The following is a 26,483-nucleotide window of genomic DNA, read 5'->3' on the forward strand; positions in this document are numbered from 1 at the left end:
CCTTACTTCAAAAATTACTGTTTCACAATTTAGGTTTATTTACGTGACGATTCCCCTGATAACTCTTATTTCACTTTGTCCCAGGGGCTCACACACGCTACAGCCCAACAATTCCTTCTTTTTTTCGTAATGTCAAATCATCAATTCACAATTGTCATAATCGACTAATCGACAGTTGGATTTTGATGTGTAGGGAGCGGCGCTTTTTGTTTTCTATTATTTAATTTAACGTTAATCGATAAAACTTACAATTACTTATTTGTTTATTATTTTAATAAAATAAATGGCCAAATTGTATATAGTTATGTGTACAAACAATTAATGTATAATATATATAATCTAACTAATTGAAAATGTACCAGTGAATTATAATTTATAAAATAAAAACACACGGAACTCTGTATAGTAATAGTATATAATATAGTGCCAGAAAATCTTGTAAGAGGTCACAAATGCATTTTTGGATAGATAAACGCAGCCAGTGCTACAATAGCCGTCATCGCGTACCATCATCATTATCCGCTGGTAAGTGGTTCTGCAGCGCAACTATCTGAAACGTAGAAGTCAGTACCAGTATTGAACATTTTAGTCCACATGCACCTTACTAAACTGATTATCTTTCGTATTTTGTTTGTTTGTGTCCTGAAGATTAGCATAGTGGAGAAGCATTCACTTCACTTTTAATAGTGATTTTCATTATTATAACACTAGAAATAAGGGATTGCTTGTAACTAATTCTAGTAGGCTTCATAAGATACATAATAGCTTTAAGGGTAAATGTATACACTTCTACAATAAAGTCCCAGCCACTGTTCAGGCATTATCTATAAATGAATTTAAATGTTTTATAAAAAACTGGCTCTGTCGTAAATCCTATTACTCCACTGCTGAATATCTAATTGATCGGACAGCCTGGGACTAGATTGTGATTATTTTATAGCGACTGTACAATATTGTATATTTTTATTGAAAAGAGTGCATAAAAAAAGAATGCTGGGAGAGTTTCTTGCGCCGCTTCTTCTCTCTCAGAGCGCCATTTGTTTCCGAAGCGGTAGTAGTATTTAGTAGTATAAGAAATGACATCAAAAAGAATTCTAAAGGAATCAATTTTGAGAAAATAAATGCCTTTTATGCCTTGTCAAACATTGATAAATATTTGCAGGATATTTTGAATTTATATTCAGGTTCATAAGTATTACACTAAATCAGAGAAATATGTTAAACTTTATGAATATTTCTGTACAAAACTAGATTTGTTGGTATGTAAGTGTGCCTTGAAGTTGTTGTCCAAGTTTAGTGACTTCTTCTGACCCAAAATTCAGTTAAGATTCTTATTAGGGATGGGCACAACTTCATTTTACATTTGGTTTAACCAATTTTCGGTGACTTGAACTGAACTTTGGAATTAGGCCCAAGTTACACTTGTTTGGTACAAGAAAAAACTCAACAAAATATTTGAATTTTCTTATTGAAAATAATATTAAGTATAACCAAAAATCTGTTAATCTTGTTGAAAATAATATTAATAAAACAAGCCCTTTAACACTTGCAACAAGTAAATACCTATCTGAGAACAAGAAATGGATTGATTTTGTTTCATTTATGTTAAATGTAAACAAAAATGCATGCTTCATGTACATGGCATATTTTCTAATGAGCACGAACCAGACTATTGCGATGCATAAGCATGATGCGACCTGTCACTCCCAAGAAAGCATGGCGAAAATATTCCACTGCTATCTAACTATATTTGGCCCATAACTAATTCTTATAGCAAAGGTTCTATTCTTCTCCCTTTGTTTATATTATATGTTTGAACAATGTAAAATGGCAGACTGGATGTATTACTAAGTAGATGACACTGTCTTGGTGTCATAAGATATTGTTTTCTAATGGGACTGGTATGATATAATTATATGGTCAGATGTCCTGTGCTTTTTTATCCAAAAATAGTCCAAGTTCTGTTATTTTCCAACATTTTGGATGATTTGTGATCCTTTGTAGCAAATTGCATACTTGTAAAAATTGACAATTTGTAGACTCTGGTGTTATTTGAAACAAATCCTTAATTATTGAAATGTTATGAATTAATATCATTAGTGTTAATTCTGCTCAGTTTTATTAGTATACAACAGCAGAAGACAACATCCTATGCTATACCTAATCATAGTTATTAGCAAATATATATTCAATATCCATGGGTTATAGATTAAGTATAGTAACAGAGTTTATAGTCACACTGGTTGAAATTAAGTATAATTAACATATTTACTAAGAAAACATATTTTTTTTTCGTCATTCATAAGTGTCATTTGCTTGACCTACATGAATAAGTTGATTTTGATTTGATTTTATTTACAATAAATCTTGTGGATGATTCTTTTTAGTCTACATGTTAAAGTTGGGTCTCTCCTAAGATTTTTATAAGTTTGTTTGGATGTTTCCTTTTCTACATCATTAGCTTGCAGAATTCTTATGTCACTTAACATTACAATTGGGCACATGTTTATGTGAATTGCAAAATTGATTGGATTGATTTTGTTTCATTTGCTTTCATATGCCAATCTTTAGAGGAATCTGAGATTTCATTTACATTTTCAATCATGTTTTGAAGTTTTGTAATGCTATGTCTGGGGATTATGGATATAATAAGCAAAGGTTTTTTTGTAGACTTTGAGCGAGATGTGATGTCAAACATTACTTTGTTGAAGTTATGTATCTATAATATATAATTAAAATGGTCTTTGTTTGAGGCTCAATCTCGCTTAATCCACTGATTGTATCAGTTTTAGTTTCATACTACCACCATTCGATGCGAAATTTATTCTAGATAATAATAATATTTAACACATTTACACAATTTATTTTGCCCCAAACTGGGTGTAGCCTGTATGTACTATGGGCAGAAGACAACCATTATATTTAATACAATATACTTACTTAAACATACATAAATACAAATAAACAACCATGACTCCGAAACAAACATTCATATTCATCATATAAGTAATTGCACCTACCGGAATTCCAACCCGGGAACTCTAGCTCAGTAGGCAGGGTCACTAACCATTGAGCTATAGGGGTCGTCAAATGATAGATGGTTTATGGCTACTTATTTTACGAATTCCAACGTTCCTTCATTCATTTATTTCCTTTAAAAATTCGCCCAGTGAGGCGGGCGGGAACGGCTAGTATACCTATAATTTTATACATAACTAGGTGACCCGGCAAACGTTGTATTGCCATATAAAGTAAAAAAAGAAGAAATTAAAATTTTTGGGGTTTAAAAAATAGATGACGACCAATTCTCAGACCTACCAAATATAACGTACATAAATTTTATCGTATATATATCGTATATAATCATTGTATTCGATTGCCATCTTGCAACCCTATGGCGGATCTGTGGATCGAACTGAATATATAAATATATAATAATTTAAAAACCGCGATACAAAAATAGGTGTAGATCGCTCGCAAGAGGCTCACGGGATGTGGAGAGGTGAGGCAACCGCCCATGGACATCCGCAACAACAGGTGTGTCAAGAAATGCGTTGCCGGCCTTTAAGGTGGGAGTATGCTTTTTTCTTGAAGGTCCCTAAGTCGTATCTGTTCGGGAAGACCGCTGCCAGTAGTTGATTCCACAAAGTGGCTGTGCGAGGCAAGAAATTTCGAACAAAACGCGCGGCTGTGGAATGCCAGACTGTCATGCCAGAATGGTGGACTACCCTTAACATTTAGGGGGATGAAAAATAGATGTTCGATTCTCAGACCTACCTAATATGCACACAAAATTTCATGAGAATCGGTAAAGCCATTTCGGAGGAGTTTAACCACAAACACCGCGGCACGAGAATTTTATATATTAGAAGATATTTGATCGAGGCCTCTGTGTATTGGCAGGCGTGGGACGCGCGCGCAGTGCGGGGGGAGTGTACGGCGGGGCGCCGGGCGGCCGCAAGGGGATGGCGGCGCCCGTGCACCGCTTCATGCCCGTCGACTGTGCGCCCCGCCGCCCGCGCTCGCATCGCCGATACGGGTAACATTCATCTATATATATATATAAGCGGGGGGAGTGTACGGCGGGGCGCCGGGCGGCCGCAAGGGGATGGCGGCGCCCGTGCACCGCTTCATGCCCGTCGACTGTGCGCCCCGCCGCCCGCGCTCGCATCGCCGATACGGGTAACATTCATCTATATATATATATAAGCGGGGGGAGTGTACGGCGGGGCGCCGGGCGGCCGCAAGGGGATGGCAGCGCCCGTGCACCGCTTCATGCCCGTCGACTGTGCGCCCCGCCGCCCGCGCTCGCATCGCCGATACGGGTAACATTCATCTATATATATATATAAGCGGGGGGAGTGTACGGCGGGGCGCCGGGCGGCCGCAAGGGGATGGCGGCGCCCGTGCACCGCTTCATGCCCGTCGACTGTGCGCCCCGCCGCCCGCGCTCGCATCGCCGATACGGGTAACATTCATCTATATATATATATAAGCGGGGGGAGTGTACGGCGGGGCGCCGGGCGGCCGCAAGGGGATGGCGGCGCCCGTGCACCGCTTCATGCCCGTCGACTGTGCGCCCCGCCGCCCGCGCTCGCATCGCCGATACGGGTAACATTCATCTATATATATATATAAGCGGGGGGAGTGTACGGCGGGGCGCCGGGCGGCCGCAAGGGGATGGCGGCGCCCGTGCACCGCTTCATGCCCGTCGACTGTGCGCCCCGCCGCCCGCGCTCGCATCGCCGATACGGGTAACATTCATCTATATATATATATAAGCGGGGGGAGTGTACGGCGGGGCGCCGGGCGGCCGCAAGGGGATGGCGGCGCCCGTGCACCGCTTCATGCCCGTCGACTGTGCGCCCCGCCGCCCGCGCTCGCATCGCCGATACGGGTAACATTCATCTATATATATATATAAGCGGGGGGAGTGTACGGCGGGGCGCCGGGCGGCCGCAAGGGGATGGCGGCGCCCGTGCACCGCTTCATGCCCGTCGACTGTGCGCCCCGCCGCCCGCGCTCGCATCGCCGATACGGGTAACATTCATCTATATATATATATAAGCGGGGGGAGTGTACGGCGGGGCGCCGGGCGGCCGCAAGGGGATGGCGGCGCCCGTGCACCGCTTCATGCCCGTCGACTGTGCGCCCCGCCGCCCGCGCTCGCATCGCCGATACGGGTAACATTCATCTATATATATATATAAGCGGGGGGAGTGTACGGCGGGGCGCCGGGCGGCCGCAAGGGGATGGCGGCGCCCGTGCACCGCTTCATGCCCGTCGACTGTGCGCCCCGCCGCCCGCGCTCGCATCGCCGATACGGGTAACATTCATCTATATATATATATAAGCGGGGGGAGTGTACGGCGGGGCGCCGGGCGGCCGCAAGGGGATGGCGGCGCCCGTGCACCGCTTCATGCCCGTCGACTGTGCGCCCCGCCGCCCGCGCTCGCATCGCCGATACGGGTAACATTCATCTATATATATATATAAGCGGGGGGAGTGTACGGCGGGGCGCCGGGCGGCCGCAAGGGGATGGCGGCGCCCGTGCACCGCTTCATGCCCGTCGACTGTGCGCCCCGCCGCCCGCGCTCGCATCGCCGATACGGGTAACATTCATCTATATATATATATAAGCGGGGGGAGTGTACGGCGGGGCGCCGGGCGGCCGCAAGGGGATGGCGGCGCCCGTGCACCGCTTCATGCCCGTCGACTGTGCGCCCCGCCGCCCGCGCTCGCATCGCCGATACGGGTAACATTATTCTATACATATAAAAATGAATTGCTGTTCGTTAGTCTCGTTAAAACTTGAGAACCGCTGAACCGATTTGGCTAATTTTGGTCTTGTATTGTTTGTGAAAGTCCAGAGAAGGTTTAAAAAGTGTATAAATATGAATAAATATGAAAATGCTCGGAATTAAATTAAAACAACAATTTTGTTTTTCCTGTGATGTGTAGGTATCGTTCAGAAATTAGAAAGAATAGCTCAAAATGAATAACTTCTTAGAATATTTATATCTTTGCAACTTTCTCAGCAGGTAAAATATAAACTGAATTTTAGCTGAAATAAAATTTGAAAACAATATTTTTATGAACAATAAATCAATTATATAAGTTTTGACATGTGTGTACGCGGACGAAGTCGCGGGAATCAGCTAGTAATAATATATTATTTGTAATATGCGTGTATTATTGTAATCGATTTCTTGAAAATTTTTTGATGTTGTCATTTAAACCGTCACCATCGCTTCGCAATCGGAACCAAATTGAGAGAAGAATCGGTGCAAGCAAGTCTCCAGTCTTCTTTTTTGCACTCTAAATAATAATTGCATTAATAGAGTAATTCCTTAAGGCAAGCAATTACAGAGTAATAAGAAATAACTATCCGCCCACTCCAATGAAAAAAAAATTAAAAAAAAAGTTGGCTTACATTATTTTAGTAGTAGTTATCATAATATATACTAGAACTGTTTGACCTTTTTCGTGCCGCCGAAGTCCACCTTAGCACCACAGGCCACAAACTGTTTTTGAACGGTGCGGTTTTCAATGAGATTCTTCAACGCTCAACCAAACAATGTTCAATACGACGTCACTTCATAAAAACGCGTACTATCCTATAGGACGGTAACGCGTGATTTCTCTGGTAAAGCTAGCGGCGGTTTCCATCAATTGAGCCGTACGCTCGTTAGTCCTCCTGTCGTATTGACCACCCCTGCTGTACCGTCAGCGCTCCGCCCCTGGCCGGCGTACACTGCCGGCGGCCGGAGGAGCCCAGCACCTACGTGGAGGTCCCGGCGGAGCCCCCGCAGCCCCCGCAGCCCACCATCGCCAGCCTGGCGGCGGCCCGCAGCGTCACGCCCGACACGCTACTGCGCACGGCGGCCCTGGGCCTGCACGACCCGCCCGCGGTGGCGCCGCACCTCAAGTTCGGGATCCTCGTGTCTCTCGCGCTGGCCACCGTCTTCATGGCCGGGGCCAAGTACTACTTCGACCGACAGGTAACAACTACTCTAGCTCACCCCTTTATCTCTATTTGGTAGAATAAAGCATTTCCGACTCGTGGTCACACCAGCTTGTCACACCAGTGTAACTACGAGTAATTTTTTTTCCTCGTCGTCACACCAAGAGCTTTACTACACCCTGTTCGTAATTGATATAAGTGATGTGTCAATTTCTATTCTCATGATATCGACATTCTCGATAGTTTAGGGGGCCTACTCCTAAAATCGATATTCAATAAATCGTGGCATTAGTTACATCGTAATCAATATCGAAACGATGATTGAACGAACGAAACATTATTCGATATTATCGGTCCTAATCCTACTCTTAGTTGAAAATGTCAGAGACGAATATTCGAATTTCACAAATAATCAAACGCCACTTTTACGATAATCTCAACGACACCTTCTAGGCTGTCGTATATAATGTAAATAATATTGAAATAATTATATATGATTTACTATTCAACAGGATTTTTTTTTACAACAAAATGTTGATCGGTAATCCGTAGAAATAATGGAAATGGCCGCCTGTGAAATAGGAAGTCGACGAGAAGGGTTGAGTTACTTTTTTTTTACATTCTATTATCTGCAAGTTTTGTATTATTTATTAAATTCCAAATGGTCATATGTATTTTATTCATTACATATTTGTTTAACATTTACATTATGTGTAAATGATACCAAATTGGTGGTGCAGAGTCTGGCATGGTCCTTAACGCCTAAAATATGTTTTGACTTTTGACACTTAACAGCGACATAGAACAGATAATGTTTAGGTTTGAACATATTTCATTCACACTAACATCGTAAAAAAAATCAAAATCTATGGTAATGATAGGGAATTCTAACATTTGTTAGAGTAGGATAGTTGCGATATATTCGGAGTATTATCGTATCGTTCCGAATGTATCGTTGTCGATTTTACGACTAGACCTCTAGATAACGAATGATTAAGGACGGAAATTGTTTTTTCCTCGGCTTCACACCACGGTTTAACTACACTATTTTATATCTTAACGTTAGTGGTGTAATAAGTACAATCTATCAAAATAAGCAAAGATAACTTTTGTACATAGGTATATTAATTAACGAAGTATTTCCATAAAATGTCCTATAGAAATATTATTATTAATGAATTTCGTTTAGATATTAATGATCAATTTATATTTTACAATTTGTCTCTTTTTCCTTGGGCTTTTTTTTTATGGAATAGGAGGACAAACAAGCGTACGGGTCACCTGGTGTTAAGTGATCACCGCCGCCCACACTCTCTTGCAACACCAGAGGAATCACAAGAGCGTTGCCGGCCTTTAAGGAAGGTGTACGCGCTTTTCTTGAAGGTACCCATGTCGTATCGTCCCGGAAACACCGCACAAGGAAGCTCATTCCACAGCTCCGTAGTACGAGGAAGAAAGCTCCTTGAAAACCGCACTGTGCAGGACCGCCACACATCCAGATGGTGAGTATGATATCGTAACTTGTGGCGTGTCGTGCGAAGGTGAAATTCGGCGGCAGGAATCAGGTTAAACAGCTCTTCGGAACACTCCCCGTGATAAATGTGGTAGAAGACACACAGTGAAGCGACGTCTGTACGCAACGCCAAGTGATACAGCCGTTCACAGAGCGCTAGGTCCCCGACAATTCGAACTGCTCTGCGTTGCACACGGTCAAATGGATCGAGCTGATACTGGGGTGCGCCAGACTAGAGAATACTCCAGCACTACTCCATGTGAGGCCGGACCTGCGCTTTGTAGAGCGCTAGAATGTGGGCCGGCTTGAAGTATTACCGTGCTCTATTTATGACGCCCAGTTTCTTCGAAGCCAATTTGGCTCCCTCCAGATGGCCACGGAATTGGCAATCGCTCGAGATTTCGAGACCCAGCATTCCGATACTAGGCGAGGCTTTAAGGAAAGTGTTCTCGAAGAGCGGTGATACGGCAAATGGGTTTTTTTAGTGGTAAACGCGCAAACTTGAGTCTTCTGGGGGTTAAATTGGACAAGGTTCAACTTACCCCATTCCGCGACCTTCTAGAGAGAGGACTCGATAGAAGACACAAGTTTCCCGGCCCTGGTCGACGTTTTCCCGAGAGAGACCTGTATGGCCCGTGTATACGGCATCACCAGTGCTGTCGTCTGCATAGCAATGCATGTTGGCGGTGTCCAACATATCATTGATATGCAGAAGAAACAGCGTGGGAGATAGCACACAGCCTTGGGGCACTCCAGCGTTCACGGGCTTGGGATTCGAGCAATAACCGTCGACAACGACCTGTATGCTGCGCCCAGTGAGGAAGCTGGAGGTCCACTTGCATAAGCTCTCGGGAGGAAATCTCTCTCCAAATGATGGAAGTTTTGTGAGGAGCGCCGTGTGCCATACACGATCAAAGGCCTTCGCTATATCCAGGCTAACTGCCAGGCCTTCCCCCTTGCTATCAATAGCCGCCGCCCATCTATGTGTTACGTATACCAGAAGATCGCCAGTTAACCGACCATGGCGAAAGCCGTACTGCCGGTCGTTGATAAACTGGTGACCCTCAAGGTATACCAAGAGCTGGCGGTTAATTATGCTCTCCATGATTTTGGAGAGTAGGGAGGTAATAGCAATAGGCCTGTAGTTTGCCGGATCCGAACTGTCTCCTTTTTTTGGGATCGGATGGACAAGGGCTGACTTCCATGAATCAGGGACTACGCCTTTTGAATAAGAGTGCCAGAATAAACGCGTTAGCACCGGCGTCAACTCAGGGGCACACGTTCTAAGCACGATTGGAGAAATGCCATCCGGCCCGCTCGACTTTCAACGAAAACAGAGATCGCCTAACAGTTTTCTGTCGGAACTGTACTTCAGGCATGGAGCTCTGACACCGCGGGATGGTTGGCGGTGTTTTTCCGTTGTCGTCAAGATTCGAGTTGGAGGCAAAAAGAGTGCACAGGAGATCGGATTTCTCTTTTGCCGTATGGGCCAAGGTGTCATTCCTCATGTGCAACGGCGGCATGGACGGCTGGTTGAAGTTACCAAGAGTAGCTTTCGACAACGACCAGAACTTGCGTGTTCCGGTCGGGTAACTGGAAAGCTGCTCGCCAATTTTGACGAAAGCCGTCCTTATTAGATTAGACTATTGGACCTGTAGACACACGCATAGATGCGGACGCGGTCCTCTAAATCTACGCGGAGCCAGAGAGTAGACAGGTTCCTACCCTCAAAATTGCCGAGACGGCGACAGCAGATATCCTCCCTAACGTACACACATACCCCGGCATGAGGCATGAAATTATGCTCTTAAATATGACGTATCGCTAGGTCGAGATATCTGCGTCTCCGTAAGGAAACACAAGGCCGGCTGCGCCGTCTCAAGGTGGTGGTGGACGGCGTTTAAATTGGAGTGAATTCCCCTGATATTACAGAAGTCCACATTAAGCGTGGAGCGGGGTGCCGTGGTGTTGCTGCCCTGTTTGTCCTTAGATATGCGCGGTACTGTGCCCTCCCCAGAATACAGCCGGGGCAGCCCGAGCGAGAATGCTCGGGGAGGGATTCTCCGACTCTGGAAGAGCCAGTACCCTCCTGGGGTAATATATTTTTAAGGACCGCTCTCATATTTTTGTTGGGGGGTGATGGGGAGGGGGAGGGGGGAAGGGATGGCCTCCGGTCCTCGACACTAACCTATGCGAAACATAGCGGCACTAGGCCGCTACTTCACGCCGGTATTCTGTGCGATTGTGGTAAGAAACCCGGACGAGTCTGGCCCGATTGTGCTGACGTCATAAGACGGCAGCGTGACTCTCGCACTTTCAAAAAGCCCGTAGTCGCCTCTTACGCCCCGGGGCAGCACTGGGCTTTTTTCAATGACAATTTCCATATCCTCTTTTAAAACAGTTAATAATTTATTAACTGTCACATAATTTTTGATTATTATTTTGTTAAGTGAAGAGTGCAAACTTTCGCAAACATTATTTGTTCTGTGTTGTTCTCCGTAAACGTTCCATTCAGCCAACTTTGCAAACCGAGGCACCCAAATCTTTGGCTTAATTTTTTATATAATCCCATCCTTCAGTGATAAAATCTGGAGGCACGGAGGTAGCACTGTGCATAAACCAACAATTCTTCTGTGTAACTTTCCATTTATACCAATCGATTTTGATTTTCGCCACAAGCTGTTGCAGAAATGAAAGTAGCATTTTTTTATAATTACATCAGAGAAAATACTTTTTATAGAATTGGTGACGATAATCCCAAAATCTGCGTGGAACCTTTTACGACACCAATTGAGAAAAATGCTTTTGATGATGTCGAACAACGTTATATAAGACTTTTCATTTTTATTACTCATAAGAACATGAATCAACGGCAGTACATGAGTTTTTTTGGATGTGGTCCCGAAATCACCGTGGATTGAAAATAATTGAGTGAAAGGAGGTGGGATACTCTTAAAAGTAGCATGGCAAAAATACTCGTCTATGGTTTCCATTTTTGATTTGGCAGAATTTGTCGCAAATTTGATAATCCTACTATCGCCATTTTGATAATCTGCTAGCAAAAAGTCTTAAAAAGTGGCGGGTATCTCCACTTCAGCCACTTCTTTATAGATAGTTTTCTTAACATTGAGTTTCGTTTTACGTGCAGTATAAAGACTACATTTAACGCTGCCAAATTTCAAATTCAAATATTTTTATTCAAAATAGGATTTAAAATAACTTATTAAACGATGGTAGTGTTATGCCCTGCTTTTCTGCTCTCTTTTTTTCTCTCTGTAGATTGTTGTCATAGACTCGGCTGAAGTAGCTGCCACCTCTTTCAGTTCATTTACTGATACAGCGGCTTTATGTTTAGATTCATCTTGTTTGCAGTCTTACTTGACTTATGCTCAACTTCTTTAACGACCTTTTTATCCTAGAATAGAATTTTCAATTAAAACGGAATGCATCTAAGAGATAACCAAAAATAACTAAATATTGAAATTCTAGTCAGATAACTAGAATTTCAATTATATACCTACTTAAATTGTTATAGTACCATCATGTGTGGAAATTACGTTTTCCAACATTGCCATAGAGTCGCGCGCGTCTTCCCCAACCAGGGAATATCAAACAACTTGATGGGTTGATAGACTAAAATCTAATGATAGTAGTACTATACTACGGTAATAACATAAAATAGTCATAGCGCGTTTTAATAACTTACAGTATATGTACAGTGCCACCTAGTTTAGTTTAGGGTAAGCTATATAATTTAACATAAAAATGTAACTACATTAAACAATGTGTGGCAGGTTTTTATAAACTTTTTCTTTGTAATATTGGCGTTCATTATACAACAAAACTTCGCTTTGCTTTCTTTTAATTAAACTAATTTCCATAATTATCCCAAAAGTATAAAATGTTGCAACAAGATTGCACTGCAATACGTGACATCGACAATGACTGACACATAAAAATCAAATAGGTCATATTAAATAGGTTTAAAATGACCTAAGAGGATTTATAGATGACGTTATTTAGTATTTGGGTGAATATGTGGATATCCCTCAAAAGGGATATTATGTGGAAGGAATGGTCGAAGCGGAAGTTTTGACTTCAGAACTTTGTTGGTCTAGTTATGAGATAAACTGTCACACTTACCTAATTTTACAAAAGTTATACATCTTTGCTTATTTTGATAGATTTTACTTATTACACCACTAACGTTAAGATATAAAATAGTGTAGTTAAAACCGTGGTGTGAAGGCGAGGAAAAAACAATTTCCGTCCTTATGATTAATCATTCGTTATCTAAACTATTGAGAATGTCGATATCATGAGAATAGAAATTGACACATCACTTATATTAATTACCAACAGGGTGTATGTAGTAAAACCCTAGGTGTGACGACGAGGAAAAAAAATTACTCGTAGTCACACTGGTGTGACCACGAGTCGGGAATGGAATAAAGGTACTCCCAAAATATTTAATTTTAGAGAACAATATCCTTAAGCATATCGATATTCATAATAACTATTTAAGAAAAAGACTATGTGGAGCAGTGCGACGTTATTGTGGCTTACCTTCACTATCGTTATTTGTATGTGGGGAAGGTGTAATGCCGTTGAAGTCGCGGGCTGAACCTAGTGGGCTTTAAATATAATGTGTCGTGGTGTCAGGTGGTGAACGAGGACGGCAGCCACGAGGCAGGCGTGATGTGCCTGGCCATGGCTTGCGTCTGCGGCATGGGCTGCGCGCTCTCTCTGTGTCGTCCGCGGAGCGCCGCGCCGCCCGTGGAGCCCGTGCGGGTGTGCTCCACGGCCACGCGCGAGCGAATGGTAACCCCGCACTACTCTCTACACTGTGCGCGATAGGGCCCCTAGAGGTGTTCGTTAAATCAATTAACTGTTTTTATTAACAGTTTTATATTCGTTAACAAATTAACTGTTTTTCTTCAACGAAAAAACCTGTTGAACATAATAAGCTCATAAATTCAATCAACGTCTTCGCCCGTAACTCGTAATAAATGAAGAAATTGAATGCCTCACTAAAACAGTTGACGAATTTGCGAACGAAAACGTTGACTTGATATTATTGATGTTGACAATTTAACAGTTTTTTCAACCTGTTGACCATTGACAAAAACACTGAAATTAAATTAATTTAAAAACATTCAATGACACCTCTGACGGCCCCATCACCATCTTAGTGACGTCAGCTTAACGCAGACACTTCACGTATGGTCTAAGAACCCGTGAACCCCAGACCTACGTTATTTTATAAAAGCCGAACGTTTGTCAGCGCATGCTCTCAACATAGGTAAGAACGATGGACCATTATGGAGTTTGGGTTACAGTGGCTTTGGCAGGTAAACGGTACTAAAGGTGTGGAAAATACCGGACAGTCCATAAACAGCGGGCCAATTGGTGCGAGATATCCACCCACCCTCACCGGACCGTCCTTTGGTCGGGCCGTACGAAATCCGACCGTGTGTTTAGGCTTTAAAATACACGTGCCAGCGGTATCTCTTTGACGGCGGCGTTATTCAAAGGCAAGGTCGAACTTCGGACGGCGTAGGGTAAGGACATCTATCGATAATTAGCTTTCTTTAAAGGGAGTAGTCGATAAACAATAAGCTGTTTAAGTTTATTTTGAAATTCTTCTGTAATGATTATTGTAAAAAATACTACACCCTAATACCGATCTAAATACATCAAATAATAAAGTGTGATTTTTCGGTATTACCTTCAGAATATTATTAAAAATCACGTTATTCATTGCCGGACACTTAACATCGTGGCAACCCCTTGCCAGACACCCTTCATGTTCATGAAATTATAATTTTATTTACGTCATAGTATAAAAGATGATTTCACGTCAGTACGGTCCGGACGGTAATTTTACACAAAAAAATTTATGAACGATGCGGGACTCGAACCCACGACCTCTGGCGTTCCGTGCCAGTGCTCTAACCAACTGAGCCAACCATTCGAGTGACGTATCGTCATAAAACCTTGTATGCTTTGTTCAACTAACAGGTTGTGGCTTCATCTACAAGATCTACTTTACAGTTGATAACTTGCTCAACCCCAATATTTGCATATTAGGAAATTGACTTGAGATGTCGCTCTTGTAAATTCAAACAATTTGTTATATTTTTAAAGTCTCTCTCCCTCACTTCTCTTCATACACAAATGAAATTGGTAAAAAAGATTTTATGAACGATGCGGGACTCGAACCCACGACCTCTGGCGTTCCATGCCAGTGCTCTAACCAACTGAGCCAACCGTTCGAGTGACCTAATAAAAATTTTGTGCGATGGACAATGCGACATACCATCGAATATGGTCCGGTACCGGACCGCGTCCGATTGTTCTGCTGGACCAAATAGGACCATGTGCCTAAGCCTAAAGGCTATAAATTACACGTGGGCCGATATCTCTTTGACAGCGTTGCCATTCAACTTTTGCACGGCAAACCGGCAACGCCGCCTCATGATACTGAAATTTTCAAGTTCATTGACTTATTGACCCAGTTACCTATTCTACATTACGTTTAAATTAGCTCAAAATGAAGAGTCTACTTTTTGACAAAACCAATGCACGGATTTTGTTAATTTTTGGTATATAGTCAGCAAATATGCTAACAAGTATGTACCGACATTTATTTCATATATGCTAGTTCCATGTATATAAAAATCATCTTTTATACTGTGTCTGGCAAGGGGTTGCCACGATGTTAAGTGTCTGACAATTAATAACTTGATTTTTAATAATATTCCTCAGAATATTTGCGATTTTACCAAAAAATCGAACTTTATTATTTGATGTATTTAGATCCGTATTTTACACACCTTTAGTACCGTTTACCTGCCAAAGCCACTGTAACCCAAACTCCATAATGGACCATCGTTCTTACCCGTGTTGGGAGCATGTGCTGACAAACTTTCAGCTTTTATAAAATAACTTAGGTCGGGGGTTCACGGGCTTATGCTCTAGTACCAATTATATCAAACCCTGAGTGTTCGCGGATGAATGGACGGGAATAATGTCAGAATACCTGAAGTACTGTGACCGAGATGTATGTATTAAAGTAATAATGAAGTGTCTGTAATTAATGTAATTGGTGTTAGTCGTTTTAATTAGACTAAGTTAATAAATAAAATCAAAAGTTTGCAAAAAGAATGTGACATGGTTCTATCAGTGTTCCAACGCGCGGGGACTATACTTAGTAAAGTCAAAATCAAATATTATTATTCGAGTAGATTCAAACATTTTACACTACCTCCGATTGTTATAGCTGATTATGTTGCGAGAGGTCCCCAAGAACTTGAATATTTGCTTTTTTTAGATCAATATCATATAAAAGACCTAAAACCTATAATCTATAGGTGGTACATACAAGTAATAGTATTTTATTAATATTAAAGGTTTGCAGATGAGGTGTATTAAATTATGTCTTTATTAAGTTATTTTATATCTTTTTATTAACTTTTTGAATTCGGTTTAGACGTTTAGACGTATTTTTTTTTACCATTATTGCATTAACATAGTGATATCTTTTTCTTAAATAAAATTCAGCCCATATTACTCCATCGTCATATTACACCATTGTACAAATGAAAGAATATATAAAATCGTACAAGTAGTGAGTTTGTTCATAAGAGGCTTCTGCATACTAATTTTCTACCGCATTTATCACGGGGAGTGTTCCGAAAAGCTGTTTTAATTGCTGATTCCTGCTGCCGAATTCCATCCATCTGGCGGTCCTCCACTGTGCGCTTTTCAATGTGCTTTCTTCCACGTACTACAAAGCTGTGGAACGAGCTCCCTTGTGCGGTGTTTCCGGGACGATACCACATTGGCTACTTTCAAAAAAAGCGCGTACACCTTCCTTAAAGGCCGGCAACGCTCCTGTGATTACTCTGGTGTTATAAGACAACGTGGGCGGCGGTGATCACTTAACACCACTGACCCGTACGCTCGTTTGTCCCCCTTTTTCCATAAAAAATAAAACAAATCCATATTCGTATTTAATTCGACATTAGGTAATGTATTGTATATTCTGATCCGACAGCTACCATCCGAGCCGTCCGAGGACATATCGCTCACCACACTACTCCAGACTCCGGAGCAGACGGCGTCCACGTCGTCGCCCGAGGCGCCCCCCCCCTACCACATCGCGGTGCTGCTCCCCCCCCGGGAGTCCTCGCCGCCGCCGCCCGCCTACAGCGCGCTCAGCTAGCCCGAGCACGTGAGTCCAGAGTTCATTATATAAAGGGCTCTTGGACTTACATCTCCTGGACTATATGTGGCGTTTCCTCTTAGTGTTGATAGTATATTAAATACGGTATTTTCTATCGGCCATACACAAATCTAGCAATCATTGTATTTATTGATATTGGATTGTTTAGCGTGACCTTCGATTGTAATAAACAAATGCCAAATAAGATTGACAGGACCATCCAGCTCCATATAATCTCTATGCATAAATAGTAATATACATGCAACATGCATCTCGCAGTAGGTATATTTACATAGAGATTCTCGGACTATTATGGCATGTTATAGAGTCTCGCCGCAATATGGCTTCTGTAATGTCATATATATATATATATATATATACCGTGTTTTCATCATCTTCGCAACTCAAAGCAAGTTATTAATAGCGGGTCTATGAATATTTGGTGTTTTAGCAGTAACATTGGCCAGTTAACAATGGCAAAATCAACAAGTTACACATTCAAATTTCTATCATGAATTAACTTAAATGTTGATTAATTAAGTCTAAACTTCAAGAAAACCTTCCTCAATATTGAGGCAGGTTCTAAGCACAATGTAGATCTTCTATGGAAGCAGGGGTAGAAATAATAGAAAAAATAATGACATCAAAAATCCTGTTTTTAATAAAGGCCATTTATTAAGTATATTGGAAATATGTTTTGGCATGGAAAAGCATAAATGCTTCAAGAAAAATGTCCACATATTTATATTGTAAAAGTATTGCTTATACAACTTATGACCAGCGTAGCGTATGGTGTAACGTCCATGAACTTAGGCAGCTTACAATGAGAGCAGATGTTACAGAAAGCTATGGAGCACCTGATGATTGGCTTTCATCATTTATCAGATAAGCAAAAGAGAGACAGCTGGGGCTGAAAACCCCGTAAATGTAGGGAGTAGGAACTGGTTGTTGTGTATGGCTCAAGCAAGGGGATAATTTTAGTGCATTGGATCATGAAGTTGGGTAGAATTAATGGTGATGAAGTTATATTGAAGTTAACAGTCATCTTTAATAGTTATTTATGCAACTGTTATGTAATAAGGGGTATTAAAACACGAATGTGAGTTTACCTAATGGGTGGGGATAATATTGATGGGCATGAGTGTTTTAATACTTAATAATCAACAGTTGCATACATGACTTTATCTACACCCATAATATGAACCCTCTATAAAAGATTCTGAAACAGTTAGCTTACTGCTAACATTAATAAAGCCAGTCTTAGTAACCATTACATCATACAAACGAGTGTTGTAATGTTGTACTGAATTTCATTACAACACTCGTTTGGATGATGTAATGGTTATTAGGACATTGGATGTTTTAATGTTGACAATAAGCTAACCGTTTTAGAATCTTTAATAGTGCATTTAAAGCATGGGTGTGGATAAAATAGAATTTACATTGTGATAAGTTACCTGATATGATATCCACATTCCAAGTGTAACACAACGCTTATAGTCACAAAGGAGTCGGACAACAACAATTATAAAATAACGTATTTGTCTTTTATGTATTTAAGTCAAGCTAGAATTATAATTATTATGTGTTGTTTACAATATTATGTAACTATGATGTGTAAGTTAAAATCGCATTATAGATAATATAAAATAATACCAAAATCGTTCATTGAAACCATTTTGAATGTGAAATGTAAATTGAAAATATAATAACAGGCCTATATTACACCGGGACACCATACTCCGAGCTATGGATGCGCCACCGTGGTGTCCCGGTGGTAGCCCTAAAAGGTGAATGGATGTGGACCACTTACCTGTATAAATACCACTGGACAGGCTGTTCCATATGTTTGACAGCAAATTTGTTGTGCCTATTTGAAGCGCCACTCGCGAGCGTCCAGAGAACTAATTTTGACGTATTTAACGAATGGCTGCGAAGGAACGTATAATACACTCTGAAGTATTTTTACGTTTTGAATTAAATTCCTTCGTTTTCCGTGTTATTTATACTTCAAGAATCAACGTAATAAATAAAGTACACATTTTTTTTTGTACATAGTTTCCCACCATATATTGATGTTTGCTGAGGTTGTCATCACTAGTTTTAGTACCGTAGACTCTCGCTATATGGCCAACAGCGCCAAAATGGCGGATATCAAACAGGCACAAAAGCACTTTGACAGCCGCCAGTTCAGTGGTATATTAATAGTAGAGGTCAGTGATGTGGACTTATCCACTTAGACTATTAACAGGATCGGCCCTCATACATTGTTTAAGAAACCAACCGCTATATAAATCATTTTCAATAATAATTATACAAAGAATTAAAACAGAATATTAACTCGGAGCTAGTCAATTCTATGTTTTTATGTTTAATATGATATACATAGGTTTAATGTGTTTTAGAGACCTTAGCGATATTGTTCCTCGTGTGTCTGATCTCATTTATGTATAAGTATAAGACGGGTGAAACAATTATTCAATTGTAATTTGGATACTACCTAATGTCCCGGTTGACTTGACCAAATACCAATTGGCCTATCTCAATACAGGAGCCATTACTATAAATCACACATACAGTGTTACAGTGACTTACATACATAAATTCTTAATTTGCAGAAAATCCATTTTTTTTGCTACTTTGGAGTCTTTGGCTGGATATGTTCCGATAAATTGGTGAATGTAGCTCAGATATCTTTTTATAACAAATAACTCAGTTGCTCCAATGTTTCTCCAAAGATAAGTAACCCAGTTGAAAATAATAAATCTTTTTTATTAAGGTTAAATGAAACAATAGTTGGCCTTTAATAGCTTTATTTCAAAGAATACGTTTAAAAAATATAATGCAATGAAAAAAATATTTCAGAAAAACAACAATTACTTCAGTTAGATCATTTATACGTCTAGATAAACTATGTATGACAGCTGTGAAAATGTCGAAAAAATTTGAGTTTAGAGCTCACCTCTATTTTGAGCAATTCACATACACTAACAAATAGTGTCATACAAATCGCAGGTGTAAGACATAGCTTGTCACGCACACTAAACTAATATTCCTGGCCTGTTTTTATCGGTTGTCTAACAGCAAGAGACTCTATCCAGACGTATTAATTATATAAGGTTTAGTGTTGCCACCAAATGTGTACTTGTAGCATGGAAAATACTTAATACGTGCAATAGTATTTAGTAAAATCGACTATTCATCCTGCAATGTTATCGAGCTTATAGTAGGTACAAATCCTCAATATTTAGTCCAAATGGCTTCGGTTAGTACCATGCGCACTTAATAATTTGCCTGTAGGTTTTAAAATAACAAATTATTCTTTAGTTATAATTATAGTTTTATCATTGAATACAGCTTTAGCATGTGATACTTAAGTGCTACATATAGCAATTGTTAAATCGGCATTTTAAATACTTACTTCAACTTAACATGTTCTAAGTTACCCAGTCGCTTTGGCGAACTTACATGACTGACATAGTCATGTAAGTGATCACTTAGTCTTAGAGCTAAGTAAGTAAATATACAAATTATTAACGGCCTTCAAATAAACTTAGTATAAAGTTATATCTGAGAATAAACCAAGAATCTTAAATTAAGGATCGGTCTCCGCTGCGCTCTAACTAGATACCGCACGCGTAATCTCAAAGTGCGGCAATTAATACTACGACCAGGTAGGCATACTCGAGCCTATCTATAAAAATGTGTGACGTTTACGTGCCACATGTTGTTAAACTTTGCTAATAATTGAAACTAAAACTTTGTAAAAATAATAGTGCAAGAAATAAGAAACACACTGCGATCACATATCATCAGTGAGTATTTTGAATTTGATTAATTTCAATGTAAAATAAAACGAAGCGTATGTTAAAAAATTTCGGTATCTAGTTGGAGCGCAGCGGAGACCAATCCATAATCTAAACCAAGAATATACAAATTTAAATTGTCGTTGCAGTTAAGTCTGTGTAGCACCGACGTACGAAATAATATGTAAAATGAAAATAGCTACTTACTGCTTTACAATTTGGTAAAGAAAGCCCAAAGATATTAGACTGAAAATTAATAAACGATTAATGATTTAATTTATTATTTATTGTAGGTGTAACAATGATCTCAAGTTTGTTTAGTATTTGCAATATTTATTACTTAGAATGAACGTATATATATGTACTGTTATCATTCACCTTTACATAAACATATTGTATAGCAGCATACATATAGAAAGTTTGATTATCTGAAAATACCGGTTTACCGAACACCCCTGTCCCCCAGTTAGTTCGATTAATCGACACTCTACTGTAACGTCAAAGCAGAACTATCAAAACGTTATGAAGGTGAACAAAGTAAACGGATAACGCCCCCTCAATAGATGGCGCTAGTATCTACAAAGAGTACTGCAATAAATATAATATTAACAATTACATTTTTGTAAACGATCTAGTTTCCGACCAAAGAATATATACTATACTATACTATACTGAGAATAAATTCTAATGATAGAATTGTGAATAATTTATTTTACGTGTACTTAACTCGCTTCAATGTTGCAATAAGTCTAGTACCAAAAGTATATTATTTCCGTTTTTTATTTTAATTTGATATGGAAGCAAATCTGTGAATACATATATAGACAATATGTTATGTTTTTAAAGTAATAACCCTCACTTCTAGGATTAATACACAAATAAAATTTGAAAAACATAATTTTATGAACGATGTACTCGAACGGTTAGCTACTCAGTTGGTTAGAGCACCGGCACGGAACGCCGCAGGTCGTGGGTTCGAAACCCCCCTTACATAAAATTTTGTTTTTCAAATTTAATTTGTAAATATATAGAGTTGCTTACAGACATTAATACTAGAAGGGCTTCAACCTTTTGACTATTTTATTAAAATGAAAGTCCCTGCGATAAATATGGATCAGCAATGTATAGTTTTTCTAGTGTATTTTTTGTTTATGTGTTGTATATTTAATATTATTTTTGTATTAAAAACCCGTAATATATGTATATGTCCATTAAAGTGTATAATAAAAATAAAACCAATTATAGGTTAAAATTCTTTTGAATTTAATATGATATATGCTCGAATGTATTTTTAGACGATACATAGAAGTATTAATAGCAATAATGTTAATTTCCTTGGGACTTCTAGTTTTGATAACATTTGTTTAAATGACATTTCATTGTCACATTATTCATTATATTTGAGATATGAGAAACCAATAAGCACAGAGTATAATACAGTAACTGGTTAATGCAGTTTAGTGAAAACTAGATCATCATTATTTCGGGAGATGGAGAAAAATTTATGAAAGATTAACGGTTAAAAAAGATTAACGCTCTGTTCAAACTGAGGCGAATAACGCGCGGGCCGCGGGACGCGATTTAGATCAATTCGCTCGCTCGAGTAGCCTCTCAAACTGACGCGACGTTCTTCAGTGGAGAAACATGATGTATTGTGAGACTAAACAATCCCGCCGGGCGTCCCGCTCGTTTCGCTTCAACTTGAGCGACTACTCGCGTCAATTTGAACACGTCCATACAAGTTAGCTGACACAATCCCGCGCGTCTTTCGGCTCAGTTTGAACAGAGCTTAAAGGTTAAATTAATATATAATAAGCCCGAAATACCAAAAAAAAAAATACATTAACAGAAATTCAATCAAAAATTAATATCCAATAAATCCAACTTAAATTACAAACTTGTACCAATTTTAAATTAACTTCAAATTCGCTATATGATTGTCCATTATCCATTATTGGGAAGTTCTTAGGTAAATTAAATATGCTATTCAAACCTCTATGTTTGGTAATTAGTGTCATATTATATTAGTATATAGGTAAATGTGTTCCAATATATGATATGTATAATCCCCACCGTAGCTAGGTACATACATTCCAGATTATAATTGTATGTAATGTGTATATTATATAGGTATTTATGTGTTAATAAAATATGTAGATTTTGTGCAATGGGTAGGTACCATAATATATGTGAGTGTGAGCCTAACTAGAGCATCAATGTTACAAGTTAACAATAATATCTGTTTTTTCAGAAAAAGGACAGATTTATATTTTATTAATAAATATATAGTGAAATATCTCAATAACTAGTATATCTCGTTTTTGCTAAAATATAATATTTTAAAGTTATGTTATAAACAGAGCTATTGTTTAACACTGTATTAGTATCCATAAAGAATGTTCAAATATTACGTTGGTGGATTAAGTATCCTGTCAATTATAGAAGTCGTAGTCGACGGTTATTGCTCGAAGGCGAAGTCTGTGAACGCTGGAGTGCCCCAAGGCTGTGTACTATCTCCTACACTGTTTCTTCTGCATATCAATGATATGTTGGAGACCTCCAACATACATATGATAGCAGAAGAAACAGCGTGGGAGACAGCACACAGCCTTGGGGCACTCCAGAATTCACGGGCTTCGCCGACTTCCTGACGTCTAACGAAAACAGAGCTCCAACACCGCGGGATGGTCGGCGGTGTTTTTCCGTTGTCGTCAAGAGTCGAGTTGGAGGCGAAAAGAGTGCACAAGAGATCGGCTTTCTCTTTTGCCGTATGGGCCAGGGTGTCATTCCTCATGTGCAACGGCGGCATGGACGGCTGGCTGAAGTTACCAAGAGCAGCTTTCGACAACGACCAAAACTTGCGTGTTCCGGTCGGGTAACTGGAAAGCTGCTCGCCGATTTTGACGACGTGTTTTGAGTTTGCACGGGCGATTTGCCGCTTAAAAAATCTGGAGGCACGGTTGTATTTCCTCTTAAGAACTGTGCAGTTCGGACCCTTTGTGCCCAGCGCCGCAACCCAAGTTCGATACGCCTGTTTTTTGCAGTCAGATGCTGCTTTAACTGACGCATCGAACCAGGGCTGTGATCTCCCACCGATGGGTACTACAGAGTTTGGTATAAAAATATCCATACCCTGTAGTATCACATCGGCTACTGCAACGGCGCAGGCACTAGGATCATCCGAAGGGAAACAAACCCTGCCCCTTGAGTAGGATGCAAAAAAGGAACGCATCCTATCCCAATCTGCTGACTTGTAGTGCCAAACGCGGCGGGTCGCTCGTGGTCTGCGACGTTGGCGTCGGATAGGCACTACACTCCTGACCAGGCAATGGTCGGACGTTCCGAGAGGGGCGTCGACAAAGACCTGGTAACCATCGGGATGTGTAGTCAGCAGAAGATCCAATAAGGACGGCATGTTGCTATCCACCTCCGGGAGCCGCGTTGGCGACTCAACCAATTGGGCCAGACCATACGCCAATGCAAAATTATGGACAGATCGCCCTGCGTAGTCTGTGGTACGTGATCCAAGCCATTCAGCATTGTGCCCGTTGAAATCACCCAAGACTACGATTTCAGCGGAGGGGATCTGTGCAAGTACGTCGTCAATTGCCGCTTGAACGCAGCCCATGAGATGATCGGTTTCTGCGTTATCACTAATATCACTAATAGATGTGGACGCGGTCCTCTAAATCTACGCGGAGCCAGAGAGTGGACAGGTCCCTACCCTCAATACCGTAATACCGTATACACGGGCCATGTAGGTCGTGCAGTGCCGGGAGAAACTTGTGTCTTCTATCGAGTCCACTCTTGAGAAGGTCGCGCAATGGGGTAAATTGAACCTTGTCCAATTTAACCCCCAAAAGATTCAAGTTTGCGCGTTTACCACAAAAAAAACCCATTTGTCGTATCACCGCTCTTCGACTACTCCTCGCCTAGTATCGGAATACTGGGTCTCAAAATCTCGAGCAATTGCCAATTTCGCGGCTATCTCGAGTACAAAGGTAAATTGGCTACGATGAAGCTGGGCGTCATAAATAGAGCACGGAAATACTTCAAGCCTACAAAGCCAAGTCCTACAAAGCTGTGGAATGAGCTTCCTTGTGCGGTGCGTGTACACCTTCCTTAAGGGCTGCCAACTCTCCTGTGATTCTTTAGTTTTAATCCTCGTGTCTCTAATAATGTCGGCGGCGTACGATCGAATATTTTGCAACGACTTCATATTTTGTTATTTTTTTAATGCTTACTGTGTTTACTGTAGATTGTTATCAATTATTGATAGATATTATCTGCATAATATAGAGACCTTCAAAATTATTTTTTTATAGTATTTTCTTTGATTTACGCGAGTGTTGCACATTACAATAGAACACATATTGTTATCTATATATATTTATTAAGATATGAAACGAAATAAATCTGAACAGGCGCAATGTAATATATCTAATAACTATCCAGTTATCTTCCGTACACCTTGGAGTTTCACTTTCACTTACGGCCGTTTTCAATAACTTATCTATCCTTGTCTAGAATTGGACTATAACTATATTGGACATAACTACGGATAGATAAGATCTTGTCATTAAACGGTGACAGCAATGTATGCGTAACTAGAGATACGTTATTGAAAACGGCCGTTAAAATAGTGCTTGACGTTACGAATGGGTTGCATAAATTTATTTCTACAAGGGAAAGTCACTTGAAAATTACAAGTTTTTTTTGTCGAAAAGAATATCTATCTACCTACATAACAATAATAATATCTTCGAAGCATAATCTACACAAAAATTGATTTAGGTTACAATTCCATGAAGCAACCAGTCTCTTATTTTAAATATTGAATAAGAAGAATTGTAAGACTTATTTTATAAAATCTAGTCATCGTTAGAATAAATCTATGTGATGTTTATTTTACTATTTTATTTTTATATTGTTACGTGTAATTTAGATATATATACTCGTCTTTGTATCAGACGCGTCAAATAAACATTAATTAGTCAATGTATACATGTTTGTTTTTCTTAAACCTTTTTTAGAATAATGTTTTATCAGCCTAGCGAAACTATAAGAAAAAAGCGATTCACTCGATTGTATGAAACGACTGTCAATGACTGCTATTGATAGATTGACAGATGACGGTTATGATCTTGTAAAAAACGGGAATAGCCGATATCCACTACGTTTTAAGCAACTGCTCGCCTTCAAAAATAGCCGGATTATACTTCGTCACCAATCGCCATACATATTGTTCAACTCTCAACAAAGCATACAAGATTTTATAATGATACGTCACTCGAACAGTTAGCTCAGATGGTTAGTGCACCGGTACGGAACGCCGGAGGTCGTGGGTTTGAGTCCCGCATCGTTCATAAAATTTTGTTTTTCATATTTTATTTGTGTAAATAAACGCACTTATTTATTAATGGAAGTAATATTTCTTCTGCTTTTGATTGCAAAGATGCTTTTGAAGGCCATTCCGCCTCTGTGTATAGTCAGGTGTCCAAAATTTGCTCGTCCGTTTTGGCCCAGACTCCGGAGGAATATTGGTATCGAAACTTAAGTAGGTATCTCTTTTTAGTTCCATAACAATGGTTGTTGTAATTAAAGTATTGTATTATAACTGGTTCTGACGAGCTCTACCTGAACCGTAATATGGTAATGTCTGGTCAAAAGTCAAATATTAAAACAAGAAATATTATTCTTTGGCAGGTATTTGAAATGATCAAGAATACTTCTGAAGAGTCTGTGATAAAATATGGTCATATAATACTGTACTGTACTGTGAATCGGCGGCAGACTGAGAAAAGTGAAAGGGTGGGGCCGGCTGTTATGCAGTTTCAAGACCAAACCTGTGCTAAAGCATATTCCCCAGCATCGCGTCATCTTAAGGTGGAATTGCTTGTAGCGAACAATAAAAAAAGATAGATTTCTTATGCTTTGCATTGGATCTTCATTGATTTATTATTGGATCGTCGA

General features: G+C 40.1%; 1 protein-coding gene and 1 non-coding gene across 2 annotated transcripts; one reads left to right on the forward strand and one right to left on the reverse strand.

The window, feature by feature from the left end:
- Window positions 1-206: 206 nt before the first annotated feature.
- Window positions 207-25,512, forward strand: LOC126979576 (lysine-specific demethylase 6B). Its single transcript, XM_050828951.1, has 5 exons — window positions 207-532; window positions 3,923-4,039; window positions 6,731-7,001; window positions 13,140-13,298; window positions 16,537-25,512. The coding sequence occupies exons 1-5, from the start codon at window positions 453-455 to the stop codon at window positions 16,702-16,704; spliced, it is 795 nt and encodes a 264-aa protein (XP_050684908.1). The 5' UTR covers window positions 207-452; the 3' UTR covers window positions 16,705-25,512.
- Window positions 14,679-14,752, reverse strand: Trnas-gga (transfer RNA serine (anticodon GGA)). Its single transcript has one exon. It is a non-coding gene; the product is annotated as a tRNA-Ser (tRNA).
- Window positions 25,513-26,483: the final 971 nt, after the last annotated feature.

This window comes from Leptidea sinapis, chromosome 3 (assembly GCF_905404315.1).
Source record: "Leptidea sinapis chromosome 3, ilLepSina1.1, whole genome shotgun sequence".
NCBI lineage: Eukaryota > Metazoa > Arthropoda > Insecta > Lepidoptera > Pieridae > Leptidea > Leptidea sinapis.

Excerpts from the sequence above, each read along its gene's own strand:
- LOC126979576 (XM_050828951.1), top strand. The coding sequence starts at position 453 with ATGCATTTTTGGATAGATAAACGCAGCCAGTGCTACAATAGCCGTCAT. Across the intron at positions 533-3,922 it reads TCATTATCCGCTGGTAAGTG|TGCGGGGGGAGTGTACGGCG; the intron begins GTTCTGCAGCGC and ends ACGCGCGCGCAG. Across the intron at positions 13,299-16,536 it reads CGGCCACGCGCGAGCGAATG|CTACCATCCGAGCCGTCCGA; the intron begins GTAACCCCGCAC and ends CTGATCCGACAG.